The sequence below is a fragment of the Spinacia oleracea genome, chromosome 3 (genome assembly GCF_020520425.1).
Source record: "Spinacia oleracea cultivar Varoflay chromosome 3, BTI_SOV_V1, whole genome shotgun sequence".
NCBI classification, from domain to species: Eukaryota; Viridiplantae; Streptophyta; class Magnoliopsida; order Caryophyllales; family Amaranthaceae; genus Spinacia; species Spinacia oleracea.
This window is the reverse complement of record NC_079489.1, coordinates 86,425,265-86,449,389: the sequence shown is the minus strand read 5'-3', so window position 1 is coordinate 86,449,389 and position 24,125 is coordinate 86,425,265. Positions and strand designations below refer to the sequence as shown.

The 24,125-nt window shown below is 39.8% G+C and overlaps 2 protein-coding genes across 3 annotated transcripts; both read right to left on the bottom strand.

Annotated features, from left to right (window-relative positions):
* Nucleotides 1-5,332: 5,332 nt before the first annotated feature.
* LOC110797570 (uncharacterized) lies at nucleotides 5,333-8,425 on the bottom strand. Its single transcript, XM_056838128.1, has 5 exons — nucleotides 7,114-8,425; nucleotides 6,863-7,012; nucleotides 6,451-6,789; nucleotides 6,060-6,158; nucleotides 5,333-5,978 (listed from the first exon to the last, which is right to left on the bottom strand). Exons 3-5 carry the CDS (start codon nucleotides 6,685-6,687, stop codon nucleotides 5,454-5,456), a joined length of 861 nt encoding a protein of 286 aa, XP_056694106.1. The 5' UTR covers nucleotides 6,688-6,789; nucleotides 6,863-7,012; nucleotides 7,114-8,425; the 3' UTR covers nucleotides 5,333-5,453.
* A 3,453-nt stretch (nucleotides 8,426-11,878) lies between these two features.
* Nucleotides 11,879-13,379, bottom strand: LOC130469166 (uncharacterized). Of its 2 annotated transcripts, none has more exons than XM_056838126.1 (2): nucleotides 12,538-13,379; nucleotides 11,879-12,309 (listed from the first exon to the last, which is right to left on the bottom strand). In XM_056838126.1, the coding sequence occupies exon 1, from the start codon at nucleotides 13,361-13,363 to the stop codon at nucleotides 12,905-12,907; it is 459 nt and encodes a 152-aa protein (XP_056694104.1). In that variant the 5' UTR covers nucleotides 13,364-13,379; the 3' UTR covers nucleotides 11,879-12,309; nucleotides 12,538-12,904. The 2 variants fall into 2 exon arrangements, with proteins under 2 accessions (XP_056694104.1, XP_056694105.1); XM_056838127.1 differs by having other exon boundaries at nucleotides 12,549-13,379.
* Between the last annotated feature and the right edge of the window lie 10,746 nt (nucleotides 13,380-24,125).

The following is a 24,125-nucleotide window of genomic DNA, read 5'->3' as shown; positions in this document are numbered from 1 at the left end:
AGGTTTATTCGAGAAGCCAAGTATCCAGAATGGGTTGCAAATGTCGTCTCGGTTCCAAAGAAAGACAGTAAAGTACGGATGTGCGTTGATTACAGAGATCTTAACAGGGCTAGCCCTAAAGACGGTTTTCCATTGCCTCACATCGACATCCTGGTCGACAACACCGCAAATCATGCCTTACTCTCTTTTATGCACGGGTATGCGGGGTACAATTAGATTCCCATGGTAGAGGAGGATATGGAGAAGACAACCTTCATCACTCAGTGGGGTACATATTGCTACACAGTTATGTCGTTCGGACTAAAGAACGCGGGGGTTACGTATCAAAGAACAGCCACAACCATTATAAGCGACATGATTCACAGAGAAATTGAGGTATATGTCGACGCCATGATCGTCAAATCCAAAGAGCGACACGAGCATACAACAGTACTTCGAAAATTCTTCAATAGGCTCAGGCAATACAATATGAGGCTCAATCCTCAACAATGTGCATTCGAGGTAACGCCAGGCAAGTTGCTCGGGTATTTCATCAGTTCTCGGGTATCGAGGCTGATCCTTCAAATATCAAGGCCATTCTAGATATGAAACCGCCAGCGAATGAGAAAGAAAATTGGGGGTTCCTTGGTAGATTGCAATACATCAGTAGATTCATCTCAAAGCTCACTATGATCTGTGAGCCAGTATTTCGAAAACTCCACAAGAGTGAGCCCAAGGTATGGGACGAAGACTGTCAACATGCGTTTGACACCATCAAAGACTACCTTTCGAACCCACCAGTGTTCAAGCCGACAATGCTGAGGGCTCCCCTCAGGCTTAACCTTACAACGACAGATTCAGCAGTAGGGGCCATGCTTGCCCAGGAGATTGAAGGCAAAGAGAATGTCGTATCCTACATAAGAAAAACGTTGCTCGAGTACGAAACCAGATATACTCAACTCGAAAGGCTCAGTATCGCCTTGGTTTGGGCCACAAAGAAACTACGGCACTACATGCTCTCCCATACAGTGTATGTAATTAGCAAAGCGGATCCTCTTAAGTACCTATTTGAAAAGCCAGCTCTCAACGGACGGTTGTCCAGATGGTTGGTCATGTTAGCGGAATTCGATCTCAAGTACATTCCTCAAAAATCTATCAAGGGTTCGGCAGTCTCAGATTTCCTAGCCGACTGTCCCATTGAGGCAGACGAGGAGGATTATGACTTACCTGATGAGCAATTTCTAATGACAAGCGATGACAGTTGGTCGCTGCACTTTGACGGTGCCTCAAATCAGAACGAATGTGGTGTTCGAGTGATTTTAGTAGCCCCGGACGGCACTCACATTCCTATGTCAGCAAAATTGTAATTCAATGTCACGAACAATGCGGCAGAATATGAACCATGCATTATGGGCCAGGAAGCCACCTTATAATTGGGTGTCCAGAAACTTCGAGTGTACGGGGATTCTTCCCTAATCATCAATCAAATTTCCGGCAAGTGGAAAGTAAGGAGCGAAAGCTTGGCCCCATACCAATCCTATCTTGAGAAGCTGTCGGAGCAAGTGGAAGAAATTCCAAATGGCATGGATGAAATGCCACTTACAATTGAAACGTGTCATGAAGCAGCATATGTCCATGCTATTGACGACGTCGACCCTGACGAAGATGAGCCTTGGTTTACAGACATTCAAAGGTATCTACAAAACTCTGAGTATCCCCCGCACTTTTCGGGAAAGAGTCAAAGAGCTTTACGCCTACAATTAGCCAATTTCGTCATAGAAGGCGGCGTTCTATACAAGAGGTCCCCTAGCGGCCCCAATCTCCGATGTGTCGACAAGAGCGAAGCACAAAGAGTCATGGACACCGTGCACGCCGGAGTCTGTGGTACCCACATGAATGGGAAGATGTTGGCCCTCAAAGTCATCAGGGCTCGGTATTACTGGACCACCCTCGAACGGGATTGTTACTTCTTTGTCAAGAAATGTCCTACCTGCCAAAAGTGTGCGAACCTGAAGCACATTCCCCTATCCTTGCTATATTCTCAATCATCACCATGGCCATTCTCAGTTTGGGGTATCGACGTCATCGGTAAAGTCACTCCAAAAGGCATCGGGGGTCATGAATTCATACTGGTCGCCATCGACTATTTCACTAAGTGGGTCGAAGCCAGGTCATTCAAAGTGTTGGGTTTAAAGCAAGTGGCCCAGTTCATATAAGAAAATATCATATGCAGATACGACGTTCCTCACGAGTTCATTAGTGACCAGGGAACCCATTTCCAAGGAGAGTGTGAAGATCTATTCACCAAATACAAAATTCAGCATCACCGTTCTTCGCCTTATCGCCCGCAAACTAATGGGGCGGTCGAAGCAGCCAACAAGAATGTCAAAGCCATCATCATGAAAATGACAACCAATTACAAAGATTGGCCCCAAAAGTTACACTTTGCATTGTGGGGATATCGAACTTTAATCCGCACTTTAACGGGCGCAACCCCATTTTCATTGGTCTATGGAATGGAAGCAGTACAACCTATTGAGCTGGAGATACCTTCTCTAAGGATAGTCCTCGAAAGAAAAATCCCAGAAGCTGCATGGGTACAAGCAAGATATGACGAGCTAGTCATGCTCGATGAACGTCGGATGCTCACCATGTACAAGTCTATCAGCGCCGAGTTGCCAGACATTTCAACAAGAGGGTCAGAACCCGAAACATCAAGGAAGGCGAGCTTGTCCTGAAAGCCCTTCATAAGAGAGTCATGGACCCAAGGGGAAAATTCAAACCCAACTGGGCAGGACCATACACTGTCAAGAAAATCCTCTCCGGGGGACTGAGTTCCGTTCTTTGACAAACCTCAATAAGCTCAAGAAGTTCTATGTCTAAGTTCTAGATTCAAAATTCAAAGTCAAATTCAAAAAGTTCTGTAACTTAGAACTACGTTCGGCCAGATTCCTTAACGGGACACGTAGGCAACCTCATTCTGAGGCCTAGCCACTTTAAAACAAAAAAAAAATATCAAAGTTTCCTCAGTTAAGGGCATCCTAAAAATCATGTTAAAATTCAAAATTCAATTGTTGTTGTTGTTTTTATTCCAAATATGCAAATTAAAAGGCAAAGCATGTTCAAGCGGAATTTAACACAATGACTTTTATTTGGCTCTAAAGCCTTCAAAGCTAATTCAAAGTACAAATATGGAATCAAGTGAAGCAAAGTTCAAAGCCTTTTCACTTACACTAAACACAATTACTAAACACATCTTCTAAACACACTCTTAAACACACTTCTATCTAACAAAACTTCAAACACATTAAGCCTACAAAGATCTGGGGGTCGGGTGACTATGCTCTTGAGTCTTGGCACCTTGAGTACTATCCCCTGGCTCTTCCAGCAATCATTCATCAATCTTCCCCTTCCGCAAGCGGCGGGAGAAGGAACTTGCTAGTCTTTCTAGACGGGAGGATGACGAACCTCCTTTGGACCCAGAACGGTAAAGCACCGGACGAGCCACACCCCCGTCACCTTCTTCATAATCAATTGATGCAGGGCGTCTTGCTCTAGAACCTCGGACTCCCGCTGTTCCGGAGAGAGAAATGTCCCTTTGGTTTGGGCCTTTCATCCATACAATATACCCCGCAGACTGAGTAGCAGGCTCAGGTGGGAACTGAATATTCAAGAATGGTTTGGCAACCCAATATCGCCTCCAAACTTCAAGTCGATTAGCATTCAGCGAAACAGGTTTCGAATGCTCCTCAGCACAATCCGGGATTTCTTGCTTGAAGCCATATTGTCTCATCACTCGAGCAGGAGAGTAGAAGACTAACATTGTGAGGCTAAGCACCCTCAAAGCAGTAGAGCCAGGTGCATGTCTCATAGCAGCAATTCCCTACCAAGGAACTACCCACCTGATACAAGATTCAACCCCCGAGAGTGCGCAGCGCCACTCATCCAATGAAAGTCGGCCATATATCATGGGCAGTACAATGAATCCTTTCCTATTATTGCTTTCCATGTTCTCTGGTGGTGCCACCAGCATGAGCCTCTCTATAAGCCAAACCTTGGGGAGAATACGAGAAAAGAAATTCAAAATTCAATGTTCAAAATACGAGTACAATTTCAATATACAAGAAAGCTCAAGATTCTTACTTGGAGTAATACCGGACTTCCCGACGGCAAGGAAGAGGGGTCCGATTTCAGCATATCAAGGCCCATCAATGTCTCGCCAATCACAAGCGGCATTTGGTCCCTGCCACTAGCAAACTGCTCCACAATCTCTATTAGGGAGGCATTGCCATTGCCAAACCCCTGCTTCGAAAAGAGGAAGTGAGCAAAGATACAAAAACTCAAGGCCCTCAAGCGGAAAATCTTGGGGACATCAAGCCCAACAAAGTAAGTGACAAGGAGGGACAATTCCACCCCTCGCCCATATACAACAACACTCAAAAGTGGGGGCTTCAAGCCCTAATACCTTTCAAAAGCTAAGAAAAAGTGTTCTTCAAAACTAGGCATGCATGGTTCAATCATAAGGGGCCACCCCAATATAGCACTAAACTCTTCAGGGAGGGGACATACCTCGTTGTTTCCAAAGTGGAAAACGTGGTGAATCGGGTCCCAAGCCTCCAAAGCAGCAAGAATGAAATGCACATCAAATTTCACAAACCGGAAAGAGGCGAGTACCCCAAGATGCATGTCGTCAAGCTCCCTTTTCTCTAATCTGCCTAACGAACCAAGCCAAGAGTTCAAGGCGTTTTCAAAAGATATGGCCGTTATCTTTCTTTTTTTTCGTGAAAAAGCAATATGCAAATAAGAGCAGGGAATGATTGGTGCAAAAAAGTGATCCGGTTAGCTCCCTATTTATACGAAAGCCGGCATTTATGGTGGTACACTGGTGCCAGGGGCAGGGCCTGCAACAATGAGGAGCCCAACGTCCCCTTTATGATTTCGAGTACGCACTCTTTATAGCTTTCGACAGCTAGTGCAGCCCCAATAATTCAAGATTCCAAAAGCCGCAAGCCGCGCAAATTCAAGCAGTCCGAGTCAGCGCTTCAGGTCAATTTCGGGTCAATCTGTTCAAAATTCAAGCATTCTAGTTCTAGATCGGCGTCCTAAGTCGAGTCTGCATTTGCATAAGCAAGAGTTGAATATACTTTGACTTGCACTTTTTCTAACCAAAAAACCTCAGTTAAAGTGGGGGCTTATAGTGGGTTCATACACCCGAAAAAAGGGGCAAATTTTTACAAATTTTGCATGCATACATATAGCTACAAATTTCAAAAGCACACACAACACATACAAATTCAAACCATACATACCATATACAAAATTCAAACCATACAAAATCCAAAAATTCCAAACCTTACAAAATCCAAGTACAAACCATAAAAATACAAATCCAATATACAAGCTACAAAAATCCATACAAAAATCCTCATACAAAAGTACGATCGAGGCAAGCGGGAACTCGCTACCATGAAGGATCAATCTGAATCATCATTAGCCGCAATTTCAATCACAGGCTCCTTGTTCCTGTTCTGACTCATATAGCGCTCCAGATCCCGGTCTATCTCCGTCCCAGGGGTAACAGGCTCCTGCTCCGAAATACGAAGGGTACCGGGAGGCCGATGAGTTCCCTGCTGATAGGAAGGGTACTGATAAGGCTGCAGGATCGCCATAAACTGGCGCTGCATCTCAAAATCATAGGCCTGGCGCATCCGCCCCATCTTATGCCAATAAGCCCAAGACTCTGCACTTAAGGTCTGGGAGCTACTCGCTCCGAAATAAGTACCAGGGGGGAGGCGTAAAAGGTATCTGGTTGCCCGACCTCTAACAGAATGCCTGGTAGGCTCAGCATATGTAAAGGGAACAACTCCCCTCTCAACATCAGAATGCCTCTGGAGAGTACTAGGACCCGGGCCCTGATCTAAGCTCTGCCCAGCCTGCTCTCTCAAAGTATCCACCGGGGACTCCCTGTCCACAGAATCTCTGCGACCTTGGCGGCGCTCCTATACAAAATTCAAATTTGAAGAATCAGACATCCATATACAAGTTTGAAGAATACAAAATCTCACAGTCACAGAATGCACCTCTCTATCCCGGCCAGTAAGCTTCTTGGTCAGATTGGCGCAATGCCTCTTCAGGGAGTCAATCACACGTATCCAGCGACGCAATCTCACCCGAGGCGCCTGCATACAAGATTCTAAATCAATTTCCAGATACAAGATTACAATCAATTTCAAGAAAATTCAACAATACTTATAGCTGCATAATGCTCCGGTACAGCATCGTACGCCCTCCGATGTTGAGGAGAAGCCACCGGAACGGTAACCTCCACCTGCTCTCTGCCCGAGTCAACATAGCGGATAACCCTGTCAGCATAGGGAACATCCTTGTGGGTCGATCTCCTCCTCATACAATGATCAGAGAATATAAGAATACAAGAATACAAGAATACAAGATTCAAATTTAAAAGCTCACCAGCAGCACGAATCGTACAGGTGGAGCAAGCCTCGCTAAAAGGCCATCATGACTGCCTCTGCTATCTACAAAATTCTCCCAAAGGAGACAAATGGACTCGTCCCCAGCCTCCACGGCATCTAAATAGAGCTGGGCAACATCTTCAATCTTTGCCAACATGGTCTCCGGAGGGTCCTTAGGGACAAGCCTGCCTCTCGTACTATGTTGAAGAGACACTCGCTCCCCCAGATACCACATATGACGATACACCCCCGGATGCAAGACCCGCCGCGCAGACAAAATTTAGGCCGGCATGGCCGAAGCAGGTGTAGGCGTACCAGCAAAAGGACGCCAAACCACCTACAATACAGACAAGATCAGACAAGTATACAAGTGCACAAATACAAAGGTCCAGAGTAGTACAAAGGCATACCTGTCCAACAAGCAACACCCGCAGAGCTCTGCGGAAGGTCTCCAAAGATACATCGCTGCGCACCTCTCCTACCCAAGAGGCAGCATACGGATAAGCCGCAACCCCAGGACGAGCTGGCGCTAAAGTCGGAAAATGCTCGTACGCCCAGATCTTCATAGAACAAGCAAAAGAATCAGTCAAATCCTATGTGTACAAAATTCACGATACAAACACGCAAGTACAAAATACAAAATACAAGGAGTCTCAAATACCTCCAGCACGCTTCACAAAGCAGAAACACTCGCCTTGCTCTCCAGTGCAGTCCGAGAGGCGTTCTTCATTTCATACAAAAGGTGGTTGTATGTCAGACCACCCCAGTTGAGGTCTGAAACAACCCTCAAGTCACTCAAATCCCCCATGAAGCCAACCAGCACCCGGCTACTCCTGTCCGGGGCCATCACTCTACTCACAAGGGTCAGAAGGAAGAGCCGAACCCTCTGCCCCGCAGATATATCCGTGCTGCGGATCCCAGCCATAATCACAATCACAGGAGCACGGGTGTCATCCGTAATCAAATCAACAACAGGGCTGTTAGGGGGGAAAATACCCTCTTGGTGACATGGGCAAGCGTGGCAAGCATTGTGTACGTGGCTCCCAGCAAGGCACATGGTGGCACCGTTCGAACTCCTTCTCAACGGTTGGGATCAAAACAACCGTTACGAATCCTTGGTGAAGCTGGCCTTCATTACGTATTTATTGTCCAATTATGTGCAATTAAGCACGAGCGTTACACTTTCATTGTAAAAGCCTATAAAATGGCTTAATCTTGTCAGTTTACATAGACGATTCTCTAAGCAATAAACATACTGATTGACGATTATTGGGCAACGATTTGGGCCATTGGATGATTATGATTGCTGATGATGTTAATCGACGATTGAATGGGTGATGAATTGGAGGAGGATGATGAAGATCGATTGACGGTGATGATGGATGAACGATGATTAAGGATGATAACCGTTGATGATGGAGAGGAGGATGCACGGAGATGAGAGCGCAGCGAAGGACCAAAGCAAAGAAAACAAAATGACGGAGGGTCTGAATGTCTGCGGGTTTCATTTTTTAGGGATTTTGACTCCATTATTATTAAATTTCTTTGTCTTTTCCTTTTATTTTATTCTTTTTGAATTCTTTCTCTTCTCTTTCTTTTTTCTATTTTCTTTTTTCTTTTTCCTTTTTCTTTCTCATCTTTTTAATTCTTTTTATTTCTCTTGTTTTATTTTAATTTTCTTTTTCTTTTCTCTTTTTAATTTCTTATTTAGGCTTTAGTATAAATACATTTGCTCTTTTATTTTTAAGGGCAACTTCAAAACCATGTACATAATTTTAGATTAGTTCTCTAATTTTCTAGGGTTTTAGTTAGTTTTTGGAGAGAGAAAGTGAGAGAAACATGGGTTGAAATTGGATTTTGAAGAATCAAAGATGGAGAACTTGATGATTTGGAGATTTCCATCATTTAATCAATGAGATTTTCTTTACTCTTCTCTCTTCATTTATTGTCTTATTTATTCTTTTAAATGTTTTATAATTTAATCTTCAAATTAGTTGTTGTTTTTGCTTAGTATCATGCTACTAGTTATTAAAGTCTTTAAATTTATTATTTTTATGTTGATTGAGTAGTGTTGTTTGTTAAGGTTTGGGTGAAAACCTAACAGTGATTGATTTGGGTAAATAAGATTGAATTTGGTGATGTTGCATGATTAAACTATTGTTTGTTTGAGCATACTCAAACTTTGTTGTATGCAAATTAGCTACTTGTGTATGACTTAGATTTTGGGGTAGTTGACTTTAGGAAAATCGAGGGATCGTGACCTAAGTTGACTATTGTTTGGTTTTTGCTTAACCGTGACCTAAGGGTAGTTGTGTGTAGGACGGGAGTTCGCATTTGACTATTCTAAGAATTGATCCAAGGCTGGAGTCATTTGGGGATCTATTTCTAACCAACGCATCATTCATACTTGGCTTATGCATCATCATTTTTAATTGTTGCTCGTATACTTGTTTCATTATTGTTGGCGTTTGATCTCATTCCTTGACCATGTTTGTCCTTTGGTAGTTAGTTTAGTTTTAGTTGGTTAGTTGACTTTTCAAACCCTATTCCAACCTAACTTGTTGTTTGATTAGCATAAATTAGCGCACCTTAGTCCTTGTGGATTTCGACCCTTACTTGCCGCTTTACGTGTGTTTAGTGATTAGTTTAGGTTTTTGTTTGATTAGGTGAGACTAGTAACGACCTAGTTTTCCCCTTGATCAAAATGGCGTCGTTGCCGGGGACTACGATTTGCATTAGTTTGTGTTAGTTAGATGAGTCTAGGTCATTGTGCATAGTTCTTTTTGTTTTTCTTATTTATTTGTTTTATTTTGAAAAATTCAAAAAAATGGCAAGTTTCTCGTTTCCTCAATTTGAGCATGAACCGTTTTGGAGGTATTTTGAAAGACTTGAGGAATCTCTTGGAAGTGATCATAGGTTTGATTTGTGGAGTTATGTGAAATGATTTATGATGGTCTTAATGAACTTACTAGGGGAATGGTTGAGAATATGTTTCATGGTGAATTTCGGGCTAAATCATTGGATGAAGCTTGGAATTTTTATAATTGGTTAGCTAGAGATACCTATGATTGGGAAATGACCAATCATGGGACATGTGTTAGGGATTTTCATGTTTCTAATGTTGATTCTAGTTTTTGCATGAATTCCCTTGAAATGTCCCATGCTTTCAATAGTGAGCCAAATATGCATGATTCTAATCCCGTTTCCCCTTATTCTCATGTTGATGAGTTGCATTCTAATGTAAATATTTTTGATGCTTCTTATCAAAGTCCTTCAATTATTTGCAAGAATTCGCATGATCTCCCTCATATGCTTGATTGTGACTCTTCTTCCCTTGTTGATTTTCAAAATTCTATGCATTCAAAATCATCGGAACCTAACTTAGAGCTTCTTCTTGAGAATTGCATCAAATAGTTTAATTCTAGGGCCAACCAAATAGCCAATCACACGACCTTTCTTGAGGCTAAAATCAATGCTATTCGGAAACCCATAGATCATTTTGCTATTATTGACGATGATTTGATGAATGTTGAGAATGAAAATAAATTGGGAAAGAGTAGTCTAAATTTTGATGGTGGTTTTAGGGATGATGAAGATGAGGAGCATGATGTTGAGGAGAGTAAGGTAGCCTCTTTTGGAGATTGGTTAGTTGAGGGTGTAGAAAATCATGAGCCCTTATTGATTGATGATTCGATTCTTGAGTCTCTTACTCCTATCTCAAGTGACCTTAATTTCACTCTCTTTCCGCTATCTTTAGAGCACCCATCCTCTCCTATCCCCCCTTCCTTGAGTGAATTCTTTGGTCAATGTGAAAGTAAGACATCTTATTTGGTGGCTGAGGATGTTTTTGAGGCGAATGATGGTGATTTGGAGGAAAAATCCTTGATTGAGGACCCTTTGGTTGAAAAAGCTTATGTTTTGAATTCTTGTGATGCGGGAGAAGTTGTTTGTGAAACCCTTGTTTCTACCCCTTCCCCTTATGTCCCATTTTCAAGAAAGCTTGGCTTAGTTCCTTCATTTCCCATCTCAAACCTTTTTTCTTTTCTCAATCCATCTCCATTAGATGATAATCTTGCCTCCCTTGTCCTCAAAGTTCCCAATTCAATCATGTTTAAGGAAAAGAGTGAGATTGCCCCCCAAAAAGAGTTTGTTGAGGAGAGTTTGCCGATTATTTCTTCTTTTTCGAATTCTTTTGATTTTTCTTCTTCTTATTTTATTGTTTTCCCTTTTAATCCTACTTCTTTTCGGCATCCTTCTCCTTGTTGGCATAGAATGGCACTAATCTTTGTGCATGCTTTTCTTTTGAGCATTGCATATGTTTTATTCCTTGAAATGTGTGTCGATGCATTTGACAAACTCTTGCGTTCTTTGTCGGGTTATTTACTAGAAAGGTCGTGCTTGGGACCTTAAAAAAGCCTTTCTCGGGAAGTAACTCGTGCTTTATTAATTTCATTTTCTTTATTTTTGTTCTTACTTACGTTTCTTTTCAATTTTGTTTTAGGTACCTAAGTGGAATAAACGTTCATTCTCGATAGCATATGGAAACAAAGCACGATTTTGGTGAAAGTTGATTTCAAATGGAGAAATTGGATCATTTGCGGGTATTTACACCCACCTACTATCCGGTAGTGTCCTTCCTTGTTATTCCAGTAGGAACACGCACAAGAGGGGGGGGGTGAATTGTAATTAGAACTTTGATAAAGTTTCTTGCGGAACTTAAGAAACAATCAAGAAACTGAGAATAGAGAAGACAATAACAACAATTGTGAAAACTTCTTGATACTAATCAAGAAGAGAATTCTTTTATTATGGTAATGCCTCGATTACAATAATCTCTCCAACACAAGTTCCTCTCAAACTCGTGTTCCTCACAGTAATCTACTTCGATTACAACTCCTTAACTTCTCTCTCTCAGACTTAAACTCTAAGTCTAAACAGGATAACTCTATCCTTACTAATACAAAATATAATTCGTGTTTGGATAACTCTAGATATTAATAATGCTTTTGTGTGGATATAAGGAACTTAGGAACTTTGAATTAACTAGGACACAAACTGTTTTAGAAAATCTTAGACAAAACGTTTTTAGGAAAGCAAGAACTCTCAGAATGTTTGTGTACTTTAAACCAAAAACGATTTCCCTTTTATAGTGTTTATCCTTAGGGTTAGTTCCCTTCAAAACCTCAACTGCTAACTGCCAGCACTTTGGTCTCCACGTCCCTTGACTTGAGGAACAAGGGGAAGACCACTTCCCACGTTCAGCCATAAAGCAGTTAGTGATTTGACTCAATCAAACCCTAAAATATTTCTTTAAAACAGATTTTATTTATCTACAAAAACTTAGGAGAATTTTTAGGAAAATAAGTTTTGTTTAAATAAAATAAAACGTAAATCTATTTTATATTAAATATGCAAAACTTGTTTTTATTTATGAAAATGTTTTCCATAAAAATCGCTTCCAATAAAATAAATGGCCTAATTAAATCATAAGTTCCTTGAGTACTCTATATACCATTAGCATAATTAATATTTACATAAAATTCTAAGTACAGTGGACTACCTAGACTTCATGTCTTCCCTTTGTCTGGAACTTGCAACTCAGAAGCTTCAGACGTTCCAGCCAAGGAACATTGATGAGTTCCTCTCTAGCTAACACAGGAACTCTTGGCTATGAGTCTGTAATAGTTCTTGTGGATATTCGGAACTCTTGATATGTAACTGTGTTGCTCCTTTTGTGACTTCAAACTGGAACAGATACAACTTCCAGCTCTGAAACTCCATTGACTGTTCCAAGTGTACCTCAGGAACTTCACCAGTTTATTCAAGTTCCTATCCTAATAGAAACTTGGGCATATGCCTGTTCAAAGTCATTTAGCAACCACAATCAGGAAGTTTGCAATATGTGTGTGTCATCAACCAAAACTTAGGAACAACAATATTCCCCCTTTTTGGTGATGACAACACTTGCAAACTTTTTACAAAGAGAGTAAGTACAAACAAACAAGAACTTATACAGACTATTGTGAAACAGAACATAAAAATTGAAAAACAAAAGAGAAAGATTAGAGAGAAGAAAGAGGAGCACCCTTGGCTTACAGAGAGATTCAGAGAGATTGATTCAGGAACTGGATTGAGTGTGCCTTGGAAGTTTGCACCCATGACTTCCCCCTGTTGACATCAACAAAAAGCATAGCACGAAATATAGCCATTCCAAACACAGTGCCCCACGATCAACGTTTGGCAAGTTAAGCTAGCCTCAAAGTATTAAACTAACTCATACAATAAAGTGAAAGCAAGCAGTAATGATCAAGACTAGAAAGCATAGATATGTGTAACCCAGCAAGTCAAAATAAGATGGAACAAATACCCAAGTTTAAAAATTATACAAACCGAAAGCAAATTAAAAAGATTGTTCCATGGCAAAAGATAAAAGAAACATGGGATAGGGTGATTTAGGCTTGGGATGGGGAACCAGAACCAGCAGTTTCTTCTATCACAGTCTCCTCAAAAGATTCCAGATTGTTGATCTTGGTGAGGATTGTGGCACGAGTTGCATTGGCTTGTTCTGAGTAGTGGTGAAGATCGTTTTGGAGAGTCTTGACACTTGTAACCAATGCACCTATGTGGGCCTGCATTGAGCTAATCCTGTGATCTGTTCCCTCCTGTAGTTCCACCAGACGAGCAACTGTTGCCTTTAGCTCCAATATCTGATCATCCTTTGTGTTCCAGGCACCCCCATGATCTTGAACATGTTCCTGTTCAGATGGAACACGACGAGCTTTGGACTTTTTGGAGGATCTGGGTGTCCTTTTTCTTGGCCTAACAGTTTCAGGCAGTTCCTCTTGATTCAGTGGAACAGCATCCTCCTCTATGGGCATCTCCTTGACATCCCCTTCCTCATTTATTTCCATAAAGACAGGCCCTCTTTTCTTGTTCTCCTTCATTGCTACCCTCATGCTCTTTCTTTTTCCTATACTCTTCCTGTTCCCTCGAGGTAAAGGGACCTCTATTTGTTCGAGTTCCTCCTCCTCCTCCACTTCTTCTTTAACTGCAATTCCTTCCTGATCTTCCTCATCTTGTTTCTCTTCCTTTCCAGCCCTAATGACTTTACCCTGAACCACTTTAAGATTTAATAGATGGAGCATTTCAAGTTGAAGGATTTGGGTGGATTTTAAGGGAATCACAAAGTATGGGCTAAGGTCAACTGAGAAGCTTTTGAAGATTTCTGTAAGAAGGGAGGAGTATGGAATTTTGAATTTGGGGATACAGGTGGATAAGTGTTTGATCATGATTGCAGGAAAGTTTATGGGAATTTTCCTTTCAAGACAATACATGAGACATGCATCAAACAGACTTGCTATGTTCCTTTTCTGAGTTCGAGGAACTACACCTCTCCACACAATATTAAACAGTAATTTTTGAAGAGGTGAAAAGCAGTTGTGTGAGGTGGAGGTGGATACTTTAGAATCTCCTCCAATGGAACCAACTATATCTTTTTCATCTACATTATCTATGGTCACTGTGATTTGACCTTTGAGCCACATATCAAAACCCCTATTGGGTGTACCAAACAGCTGTTCCAGATAAGAGGCATCAAATTCGATGCGAGTTCCATTCACTTTACTTGAACATACATTATCAACACATGCAAAGTTCTTGCAGAATTCTTTCATAGCTTCAGGAATTAAGGGGGATTTGGCATAGGTACTCAACAGACTTACCCACTTTTGTTGTTCAAGGATTTCCATCAACTCTTTAAATTTCGTGGCTTCACACCATGTTGAGTTGATTGCGAACCCCTCGACCAGATTGTTTTCCTTTGCAGTGAGTTTCTTGGACCCTTTTGCTTCCCCCTGAGTTTGAGCATTCTCCTCTGTTTCCTCGATGTTTTCACCAGAAGCTTCCACTCGTTGTTTTTTGGATTTTCTTGTGGAGGATCTAGGGTTTGAGATTGGGGATTTCATTTCGATGTCAGTGTTGGTTTGTTCCCCCTGAGTGATTGCGAGCATTGGATTGTGGGATCGAAGAGGAATTGGCGATTGAATGGGTGAGGTATCCATGGGAACAGGAGATGAAGGGTTTCTCTTTCGTTTGAGGGATGTGAGATCAGTGTTGTTGCTTGTGAGAACCATGGTTGAGGTTTTTATAGGTGGAAGGAGAGGTGATGTCAGTGGAGAAGGCGTGTGAGAGAGAGAAAAGGGGGTTGCATGGATTGATTGTGGAAAGTGAAGAGTTTCTCTTATTTATTGCCAATGGAACCGTTCCAAACATTCTTTGAATATGGGTATTCGGTTTTTAATAAAAAAATAAATAGATAAAAATAAAAGGAAAATGAAAAAAATTGTGTTTGACTTTGACTTGCTTAATTTCGTATCTCTGACTTAACTAGTTTGAAAGGAACTGCTTACCTTGCTCATTTGAAGTGTGAGTGAATTTGCCACGATGGTAAGCTTCAACTATGTTTGCACACAAGATTTTGTGTTTGTAATAGTCTATATGTACCATGATTTTTGCTTTTGCCTTAGAGGAACTCCAATTTGGCAATTACCTTAGCTTGATCATTCCGAGTTCCATTCTCATTTTCTCATGTTTCTCTCTGTTCAAAGGCTTAGTTAAAATATCAGCAATTTGGTGATCAGTTTGGCAAAAATCTAATTTGATCAAACCTTTCTCAACATTATCTTTAAGGAAATGGTGTCTGATGTGGATGTGTTTGACTCGGGAATGATGAACCGGATCTTTTGAAATACAAATAGCACTAGTGTTATCACAATAGATAGGAACACAATCATAGATAATACCAAAATCTCTTAGCTGTTGTTTTATCCATAGAATTTGTGAGCAACAAGCTGCAGCAGCTACATACTCAGCTTCAGCTGTGGATAGAGCAACAGTATTCTGTTTCTTGGAACCCCAAGAAACCATGCATGGACCTAGGAACTGTACCATACCTGATGTGCTTTTTCTATTCACTAAGTCACCTGCATAATCAGCATCTGCATATCCTCTTAGCTCGAAGGATCCACTTCTTGGATAGTAAAGGCATAGGTCATCAGTTCCTTTGAGATATCTTAGTATTCTTTTCACCGCAGTTAGATGGGACTCCTTTGGATTTGATTGAAATCTTGCACATAGTCCTACACTAAAAGAAATGTCAGGTCTACTGGCTGTTAAATATAATAGAGATCCAATCATACCTCTGTATTTTGTTTGATTCACACTTTTCCCATTTGGATCAGTGTCTAATCTGGTAGCAGTTCCCATGGGAGTGTGATTTACTTTGGCTGATTCTAGCCCATATTTCTTTAGGAGTTCCTTCACATACTTTTGTTGGTGTATCATGATTCCCTCCTCGGTTTGCTTGATTTGTAAACCAAGGAAGAAGTTGAGTTCCCCCATCATACTCATTTCAAATTCACTGCTCATCAAGCTTGCAAAATCCTTGCACAAATTTTCATTAGTTGCTCCAAATAATATATCATCAACATAAATTTGAACTACTAACAAGTCAGTTCCTCTAGATTTTAAGAATAAGGTTTTGTCTATTCTACCTCTTTTAAAATCATTTTGAAGGAGGAACTTTGATAATCTCTCGTACCAAGATCTAGGGGCTTGTTTTAGTCCATAGAGAGCCTTATCTAATTTGTAAATGTGATTTGGAAATTCGGGATTTTCAAATCCAGGGGGCTGTTCCACATAAACATCTTCCTCTAAGAAACCGTTTAAGAAAGCACATTTAACATCCATTTGATAAAGTTTAAAACCCATGAAAGCAGCAAAAGCAATTAAGATTCTAATGGCTTCTAATCTAGCAACAGGTGCAAATGTTTCTTCAAAGTCAATGCCTTCCTGTTGATTATAACCTTTGACCACTAACCTTGCTTTGTTCCTTATGATTGTTGCATGTTCATCTTTCTTGTTCCGGAACACCCATTTTAGCCCTATCACCTTCTGGTGCTTTGGTTTGGGTTCCAAGTGCCATACCTTGTTTCTTTTGAATTCATTTAATTCTTCTTGCATGGCAATGATCCAGTCAGCATCTTCCAGGGCCTCAGTGTGATTTCTTGGCTCAAATATGGAGAGGAACGCGTGGAATGCGCAAAAGTTCCTTAGTTGTGACCTTGTCTGAGTTCCTTTTCTGATGTCACTCACAATGAGTTCCATTGGATGGGACTTTAGATGCTTCCAAGGTTTAGGTTGAAATTGAGCTACTGGTGTTGTGGCATTTTCGTCAGTTCCTTCTATGACCTGAGTTCCCTGTTGGGGTTCCTCTGGTGTTGTTTCTGGATCTTCTTGGTTTTCTGCTTGTTCCTCTAGTACGGGAACTTCTTGATTTTGTTGAGCAGTTCCTCTTGCTGTGTGTTTGCTTATTTGGAACTCCTCATCATTTTCTGCAGCACGAGATAAACCAATCTCGAAAAATTCTTGTTCCTGTACTATGTCAGTTTTGTTAGATTCATCAAATATTATATGTACACTTTCCTCAACACACATAGATCTTTTGTTATAAACTCTATAAGCCTTGCTATTTAAGGCATATCCTAGGAACACTGCCTCGTCGCTTCTTTCATCAAACTTCCCCAAGTTCCTTTTTCCATTGTTGTGGACAAAACATTTGCTCCCAAAGGCTCTAAAGTAAGAGATGTTGGGTTTTATACCTTTTAGTAGCTCATAGGGGGTTTTGTTTAGGATTGCTCGAATCATAACTCTATTTATAATGTAACAAGCAGTATTGACTGCTTCAGCCCAGAAGTTCCTAGGCAAGGAACTGGCTATTAGCATGGTTCTTGCCATGTCCTCTAGGGTTCTATTTTTCCTCTCAACAACTCCATTTTGTTGTGGAGTTCTGGGAGCTGAGAAATTGTGGTCCATACCTTGTTCCTTGCAGTATTCATCGAATTTGTAGTTTTCAAATTCTGTTCCATGATCTGATCTTATATGGATCAGTTGGTGACCTGTGGTTTTCTGGATTTTCTTTGAAAATGTAACAAACTCATCAAACGTTTCATCCTTGCTTGTTAGAAATATGACCCAAGTAAAGCGAGAGTAATCATCAACAATAACTAATACATATTTTTTCCCACTTCTGCTTTGAATTCTCATTGGTCCACATAAGTCCATATGGATGAGTTCCAATGGTTTTGTGGTGTTTACCAATTTCTTAGATTTAAAGGAACTTCGGACATGCTTGCCTTTTGCACATGCATCACACACTTTATCAGTTAGGAACTTGATTGAGGGGAGTCCTCGAACCAGTTCCTTTGATCTTAGTTTGTCAAGCAGCGAGAAACTAGCATGTCCAAACCTCCTGTGCCATAGTAGGGAATTTTCTTCAAGGGCACTGAGGCAGGTTAGATTGTTCCTGGGAACTGTATTGAGATCCACAGAATATGTGTTCCCTTTACGAGTTCCTTCCAAAATAACCTTCCCAGTGTTATTGTTTATGATTTGACAGTTTTCAGAAGTAAAACTTACAGAGTTTCCTTTGTCACAGAATTGAGAGATGCTTAGTAGACTGTGCATCAAACCCTCGACTAAAAATACATTTTCAATGGCGTAGGAACTCGACCTTCCAACTTTTCCAATTCCAATAATTTCTCCTTTCATGTTGTCTCCAAAGGTCACAGTTCCTCCATTGTAGGCTTCTAGTGAGAGGAATTTAGATTTGTCTCCTGTCATGTGTTTGGAACACCCGCTGTCGAGATACCACGAGCTGTTCCCCTTCACTAGAATCTGTAAAGAGATCAAAGGTTAGTTACAGGAACTCGGGTTTCCTCGAGTTCCTTTTCAACTATAACTTCAGACTTCTTAACCCATTTTTGCTTTACATAATTTATGTTTCTTTGATCCTGTTCCTTCATCTTGGAACACTCAGTACTTATGTGACTTCCACTTCCACATGAGAAGCAGACTTTTACACTAGGAAGATCCACATACTTCTTCTTATGACTATTTTTATGGTTAAAGCCCAATCCTTCTGTTCTCTTAGATTGAGCATTCTCAATCCATTTGGGAGGAACTTTAGGTGGTTGTCTCTGTGCCCTGGCCATGGATAGTTCCCTTTCCAGTTTCTCTTTTTGTTCCTTTGTGGTGATCAGATCTTTGTTTAAATTTTCTAAGTCGATGTTAAAAATTCCCATGTTGATTTCCAAGGATTTTGTAGGATCTAAACTTAAATTAAACATCTTATATTGACTGAGTTGAACTTGTAGAAGGATGTTTTCATTTCTAATTTTTTCGAATGACTCATTAATAGAGGTATTTCTATCTAGTAATTCAAAGAACCTGCCTTGGACATCAGATCTAATATTGTTCAGATAATTTATGTGGTCTTTACTGAGTTCCAAGGCTCTATCACTTTGTGCTTTTAATATACTTAGCTTTTTGTAATCATCTAGAGTTTCTAGCAACAGTTCAATTAGTTTTGACTTTGAGAGACACTGAAGAGTGGAGGAACTTACTTCTTCTGATGGAACTTGATCAGTTCCTTTTGTTCTAGCCATAAGGCAGAGATTTGCAGTTTCTTCATTTGGTTGTTCCTCATCGTCTTCTGAGTCTGTTGCTTCGCCCCATGCAGCTATCATGGCCTTTTTGAAGTTTGGTCTGTTGAAGGTAGACTTGTTAAAGCGATCTTTGACCTGTTCCTTCCCTTTTCCTCTGGTCTTGTCGTTCTCCCACAGAGGGCATTCACGAATTTGATGATCAGTTTCTCCACATTTGAAGCAACCTTGCTCAGTTTTGGAACTAGTGATTTTCTTGGCAAAGTTCCTTCCTTTCTGGTTTCCTGGTTTGAAGTTCCTATAGAGCTTTCTCATTCTTCTGACCAGCATGGCAGCCTCTTCTTCATCTGGTTCAGATTCATCGAGTTCCTCAGCCTTTAGAGCAAGTCCTCGACTTCTTGAGCTCTCGGGAACAGCAGCTCCAAGATGCAGTTCGTGTGTCATCAAGGAACCAGCAAGTTGTTCAATGTTGAACTTGGTGAAGTCCTTGGTCTCAAACAGTGCAGTGACCTTTGTTCTCCAGCGATCATCTTGTGGCATGCTTCTTAGTATTTTTCTTACCTGTTCATCTGTGGGAATGATTCTACCAAGAGAAACTAATTCATTGGTTATGTTAGTAAATCTAGTGAACATTTCTTGAATAGTTTCTTTTGGAAGCATCTCAAATCTTTCATATTTAGACATCAAAAGGTCAATTTTGGAACGCTTAACTTCATTAGTTCCTTCGTGGGTTACTTGAAGTAGTTCCCAAATCTGTTTTGCGTTCTTGCACCCCATGACTCTGTTGTGTTCATGAGGTCCAAGCCCGCAATGCAAGATTTTGACAGCCATGGCATTCATCTCATATTTATCAAAGTCTTCTTTAGAAAATTCAGACATTGGTTTAGGAACTACCTCGTTTTCAGCATTGGTCTTTGTTACCTCGAAGTCTCCAACTTCAATTACACGCCAAACTTGGTAATTTTCAGCTTTGATGAATATCTCCATTCTATTCTTCCAGTATGAGTAGAACTTGCCATTGAACGTAGGTGGCCTTTGTGTCGAGTAACCTTCTTCCAGTTTCTCTTGTGAGTTCATACTTTCAGGAACTTGACTCAAACAGGGTTTCCTGTGTTTTGGTGAGTACTGGCTCTGATACCAACTGTTATTCCAGTAGGAACACGCACAAGAGGGGGGGGGTGAATTGTAATTAGAACTTTGATAAAGTTTCTTGCGGAACTTAAGAAACAATCAAGAAACTGAGAATAGAGAAGACAATAACAACAATTGTGAAAACTTCTTGATACTAATCAAGAAGAGAATTCTTTTATTATGGTAATGCCTCGATTACAATAATCTCTCCAACACAAGTTCCTCTCAAACTCGTGTTCCTCACAGTAATCTACTTCGATTACAACTCCTTAACTTCTCTCTCTCAGACTTAAACTCTAAGTCTAAACAGGATAACTCTATCCTTACTAATACAAAATATAATTCGTGTTTGGATAACTCTAGATATTAATAATGCTTTTGTGTGGATATAAGGAACTTAGGAACTTTGAATTAACTAGGACACAAACTGTTTTAGAAAATCTTAGACAAAACGTTTTTAGGAAAGCAAGAACTCTCAGAATGTTTGTGTACTTTAAACCAAAAACGATTTCCCTTTTATAGTGTTTATCCTTAGGGTTAGTTCCCTTCAAAACCTCAACTGCTAACTGCCAGCACTTTGGTCTCCACGTCCCTTGACTTGAGGAACAAGGGGAAGACCACTTCCCACGTTCAGCCATAAAGCAGTTAGTGATTTGACTCAATCAAACCCTAAAATATTTCTTTAAAACAGATTTTATTTATCTACAAAAACTTAGGAGAATTTTTAGGAAAATAAGTTTTGTTTAAATAAAATAAAACGTAAATCTATTTTATATTAAATATGCAAAACTTGTTTTTATTTATGAAAATGTTTTCCATAAAAATCGCTTCCAATAAAATAAATGGCCTAATTAAATCATAAGTTCCTTGAGTACTCTATATACCATTAGCATAATTAATATTTACATAAAATTCTAAGTACAGTGGACTACCTAGACTTCATGTCTTCCCTTTGTCTGGAACTTGCAACTCAGAAGCTTCAGACGTTCCAGCCAAGGAACATTGATGAGTTCCTCTCTAGCTAACACAGGAACTCTTGGCTATGAGTCTGTAATAGTTCTTGTGGATATTCGGAACTCTTGATATGTAACTGTGTTGCTCCTTTTGTGACTTCAAACTGGAACAGATACAACTTCCAGCTCTGAAACTCCATTGACTGTTCCAAGTGTACCTCAGGAACTTCACCAGTTTATTCAAGTTCCTATCCTAATAGAAACTTGGGCATATGCCTGTTCAAAGTCATTTAGCAACCACAATCAGGAAGTTTGCAATATGTGTGTGTCATCAACCAAAACTTAGGAACAACATTCCTCTCCCTCTTTTTATTACTCCATGGATTGATTGGGCGTATGAATTGTTGGGGCATGAGGTTGGATGGTTGAAAATGTTGATTTGGTTGCCTCTATTTCTCTTTCTCTAATGTGTTGTGATTTGCGGAACTATGTATATTGGTTGAATGCGTGTTTTCTTCCCCCCCCCCCCCCTCCCTTGAGTATTTGTTTCAAGCATTGAGGACAATGCTTAATTCTAGCTTGGGGGGATAGCTTTTCGCTAGCTTGGGGGAGGCTTCATTCTTTTTATTTCTTTATTTTCTTTTCTTTAATAAAATTTAAAATCCAAAAATATTTTCTTTATTTACGTCTTTTTATTAATCTTTTCTTTCAAACTTAAAAAAAAAATCAAAAAAATCGAAAAAGGTTTAGAAAATCCAAAAAAAGTCCCAAGTGATTGAATAAAAGCACTAAAAATGATTTGCTTTTCCAAAGAAAGAATCTCGATGATTTTTAATGTGGATTCCCTTGCTTGTCATTTGGATAATTGAGTAGATGTATTTCCGTTGGGTATTTGCATGTGTGAGTTAGGGCGATTAGGGATAGCTTAATCTTTGTTGCTTGAGTCTCTACTTGAAAAAGTTTTCGATGATTCCCAAATGATAAGATTTGGTTTGAAAAGAGTTAATTTTGTTCTCTTTTGGATGTTCTTTGCTACCTTAATTCCCTTTGGTGCACTTCATTCCCTCGAATAACCTATGCTAAGAGTTAAAAGGATTGTAAAAAGAACAAAAAGATTGCGATTTATGTTTTGAGTCCAATAAGTGGTGCATTTGAGCCCACAAGGTGAAAGCCAAAGTGTCAAGTCTGAGTCAATAAGTGGCGCCAATGAGCCCACAAGGCAAAAAAAGCCTATTAAAATTTACAAAACGAAAAAAAAAGAGTCAATAAGTGGTAAATACCACAAGTCCATGAGAAAGTGGGTTAGTTTAGATGATTGAGTAGGAGCTTGAAGATTTATTAAGTAAAGTTTTCCCTAGTGATGATGAATGTCATTGTGGCTCAAGAATCGAGACTTTGGACCCATTACTCAAATTCTTTAATCTAACAATCCAAGATTCTCTTAGCAAAAGTCAAGTTTGGGGGAGTGAATGTGCAAAAGTCAAGATTGTGATTTATGTTTTTTCTCCATAAGCGGTGAGCCGGTACTTGTAATTTTTGGTTAAAAAGATTGTTAAAAATAAACAAGATAAAGTTTGGTGTTAAAAGAATTATTATTGTTACGCATTATAAAATCTAAAAATCAACCAAACAGTCCTTTAATGAGTTTTTAAATTTTAATTGTTTTGGGTGGCTAAGATGAATTATGTAACATTTAATGGTCAAGATCTTATTTTGTTATCGTAGTGAACCTAATTTATGATTCGATGTTTTGATTGTAATTCTCTTGCACCTAAGATTAGTCTATCCCTTATATTCCTAACTTGTGGATGCATATTGATGATGGTCATGCTTTGAAAGTTTGTTTGAATCGACTATGTTTGGTGAACCATGCTTGATGAGATGACTTTGGGCGGATTGTATTAATTGTGCTTAATAAGAGTTATGGGTTAATCTTGTTGGAAACCCTTGCGAAATCTCACTCGCCCTCTAGAGCGATGTAGGGGTTTAAAGAGCTTATTGCATGTGCTTAAATGCAATCGTGATTCCTACGACAGTGAGTTAGTGTATATTCTTCCTTGATTTCTATTTTCTATGTTTCCTTAGATTAGTTTCTCAATAACTCATTTTGCTCAAAATTTTCTATCCTATTTCCCTTTGTGTTTCATTGTTTTGCTCGTGGACGAGCAATCTCAAGTTTGGGGGCATTTGATGAGTGACATTTATGTCGCTCATAGGGTAGTAATTTAGGCATTAATTGAGTCGATTTTATTATATTTTTAGCATTTATAGTCTTTATTTTGCTTGATTTATTATTTTGATTATTTTATTTTAGTGTAATTAGTATTTTTATTAGTTTTTAGGTCTTATTTTCTTAATTTATTTATTTTTCTTTGTTTCGGTAATTTATAGTTTAATTATTTTAGTTTTCGTAATAATTTTTCTATTTCTTTTTCTATTTACTTATTATTATTATTATTATTATTATTATTATTATTATTGTTATTATTTATTTATTTATTTTCGTTTTTCATTTTTATTTCGTGATTCTCCTCTCGCCTCTGTTTTTAATCTTGTAGGTGGCACGTTATATGGAATATCGGAGTACAAGTTCAAAGCCGGGCTAAATTGTGTTACTTTGTCTAAGGAATTAGAGGAATGAAGTTTGGGCTTTGTCACATGGGCCTTAAGCTGTTGACTGCTGTCTGCTGCCTTCTAGTAACAAACCAAACCACTGTGCACACCATTGCTTTGCCTACACCACCATCTTAACTTATCCTACACCACCTCAACTCACATTCCCTGCCAGCCTACTCAAACCCAGCAACACCAAGGGCAACCCATCCACCAACCTCGCAGCCCACAACATTTAACACCCCACCAACAAACACGAAACCGACCATTATCAAGATCAAACGCATCAATACCGCAACCAAAATCACCAAAAAGCAACAAGAAACAGAGAAAAAAATAGAGCAATTGAGTTCGACCGAACCCGTAACGGAGTTCGACCGAACCAAAAAATTAGATCTACTGATTGTATGAGGTTCGGTCGAACCTCAACGGTGTTCGCCCAAACTAGAATTAGGTTCGCTCGAACCTTTGTCGGG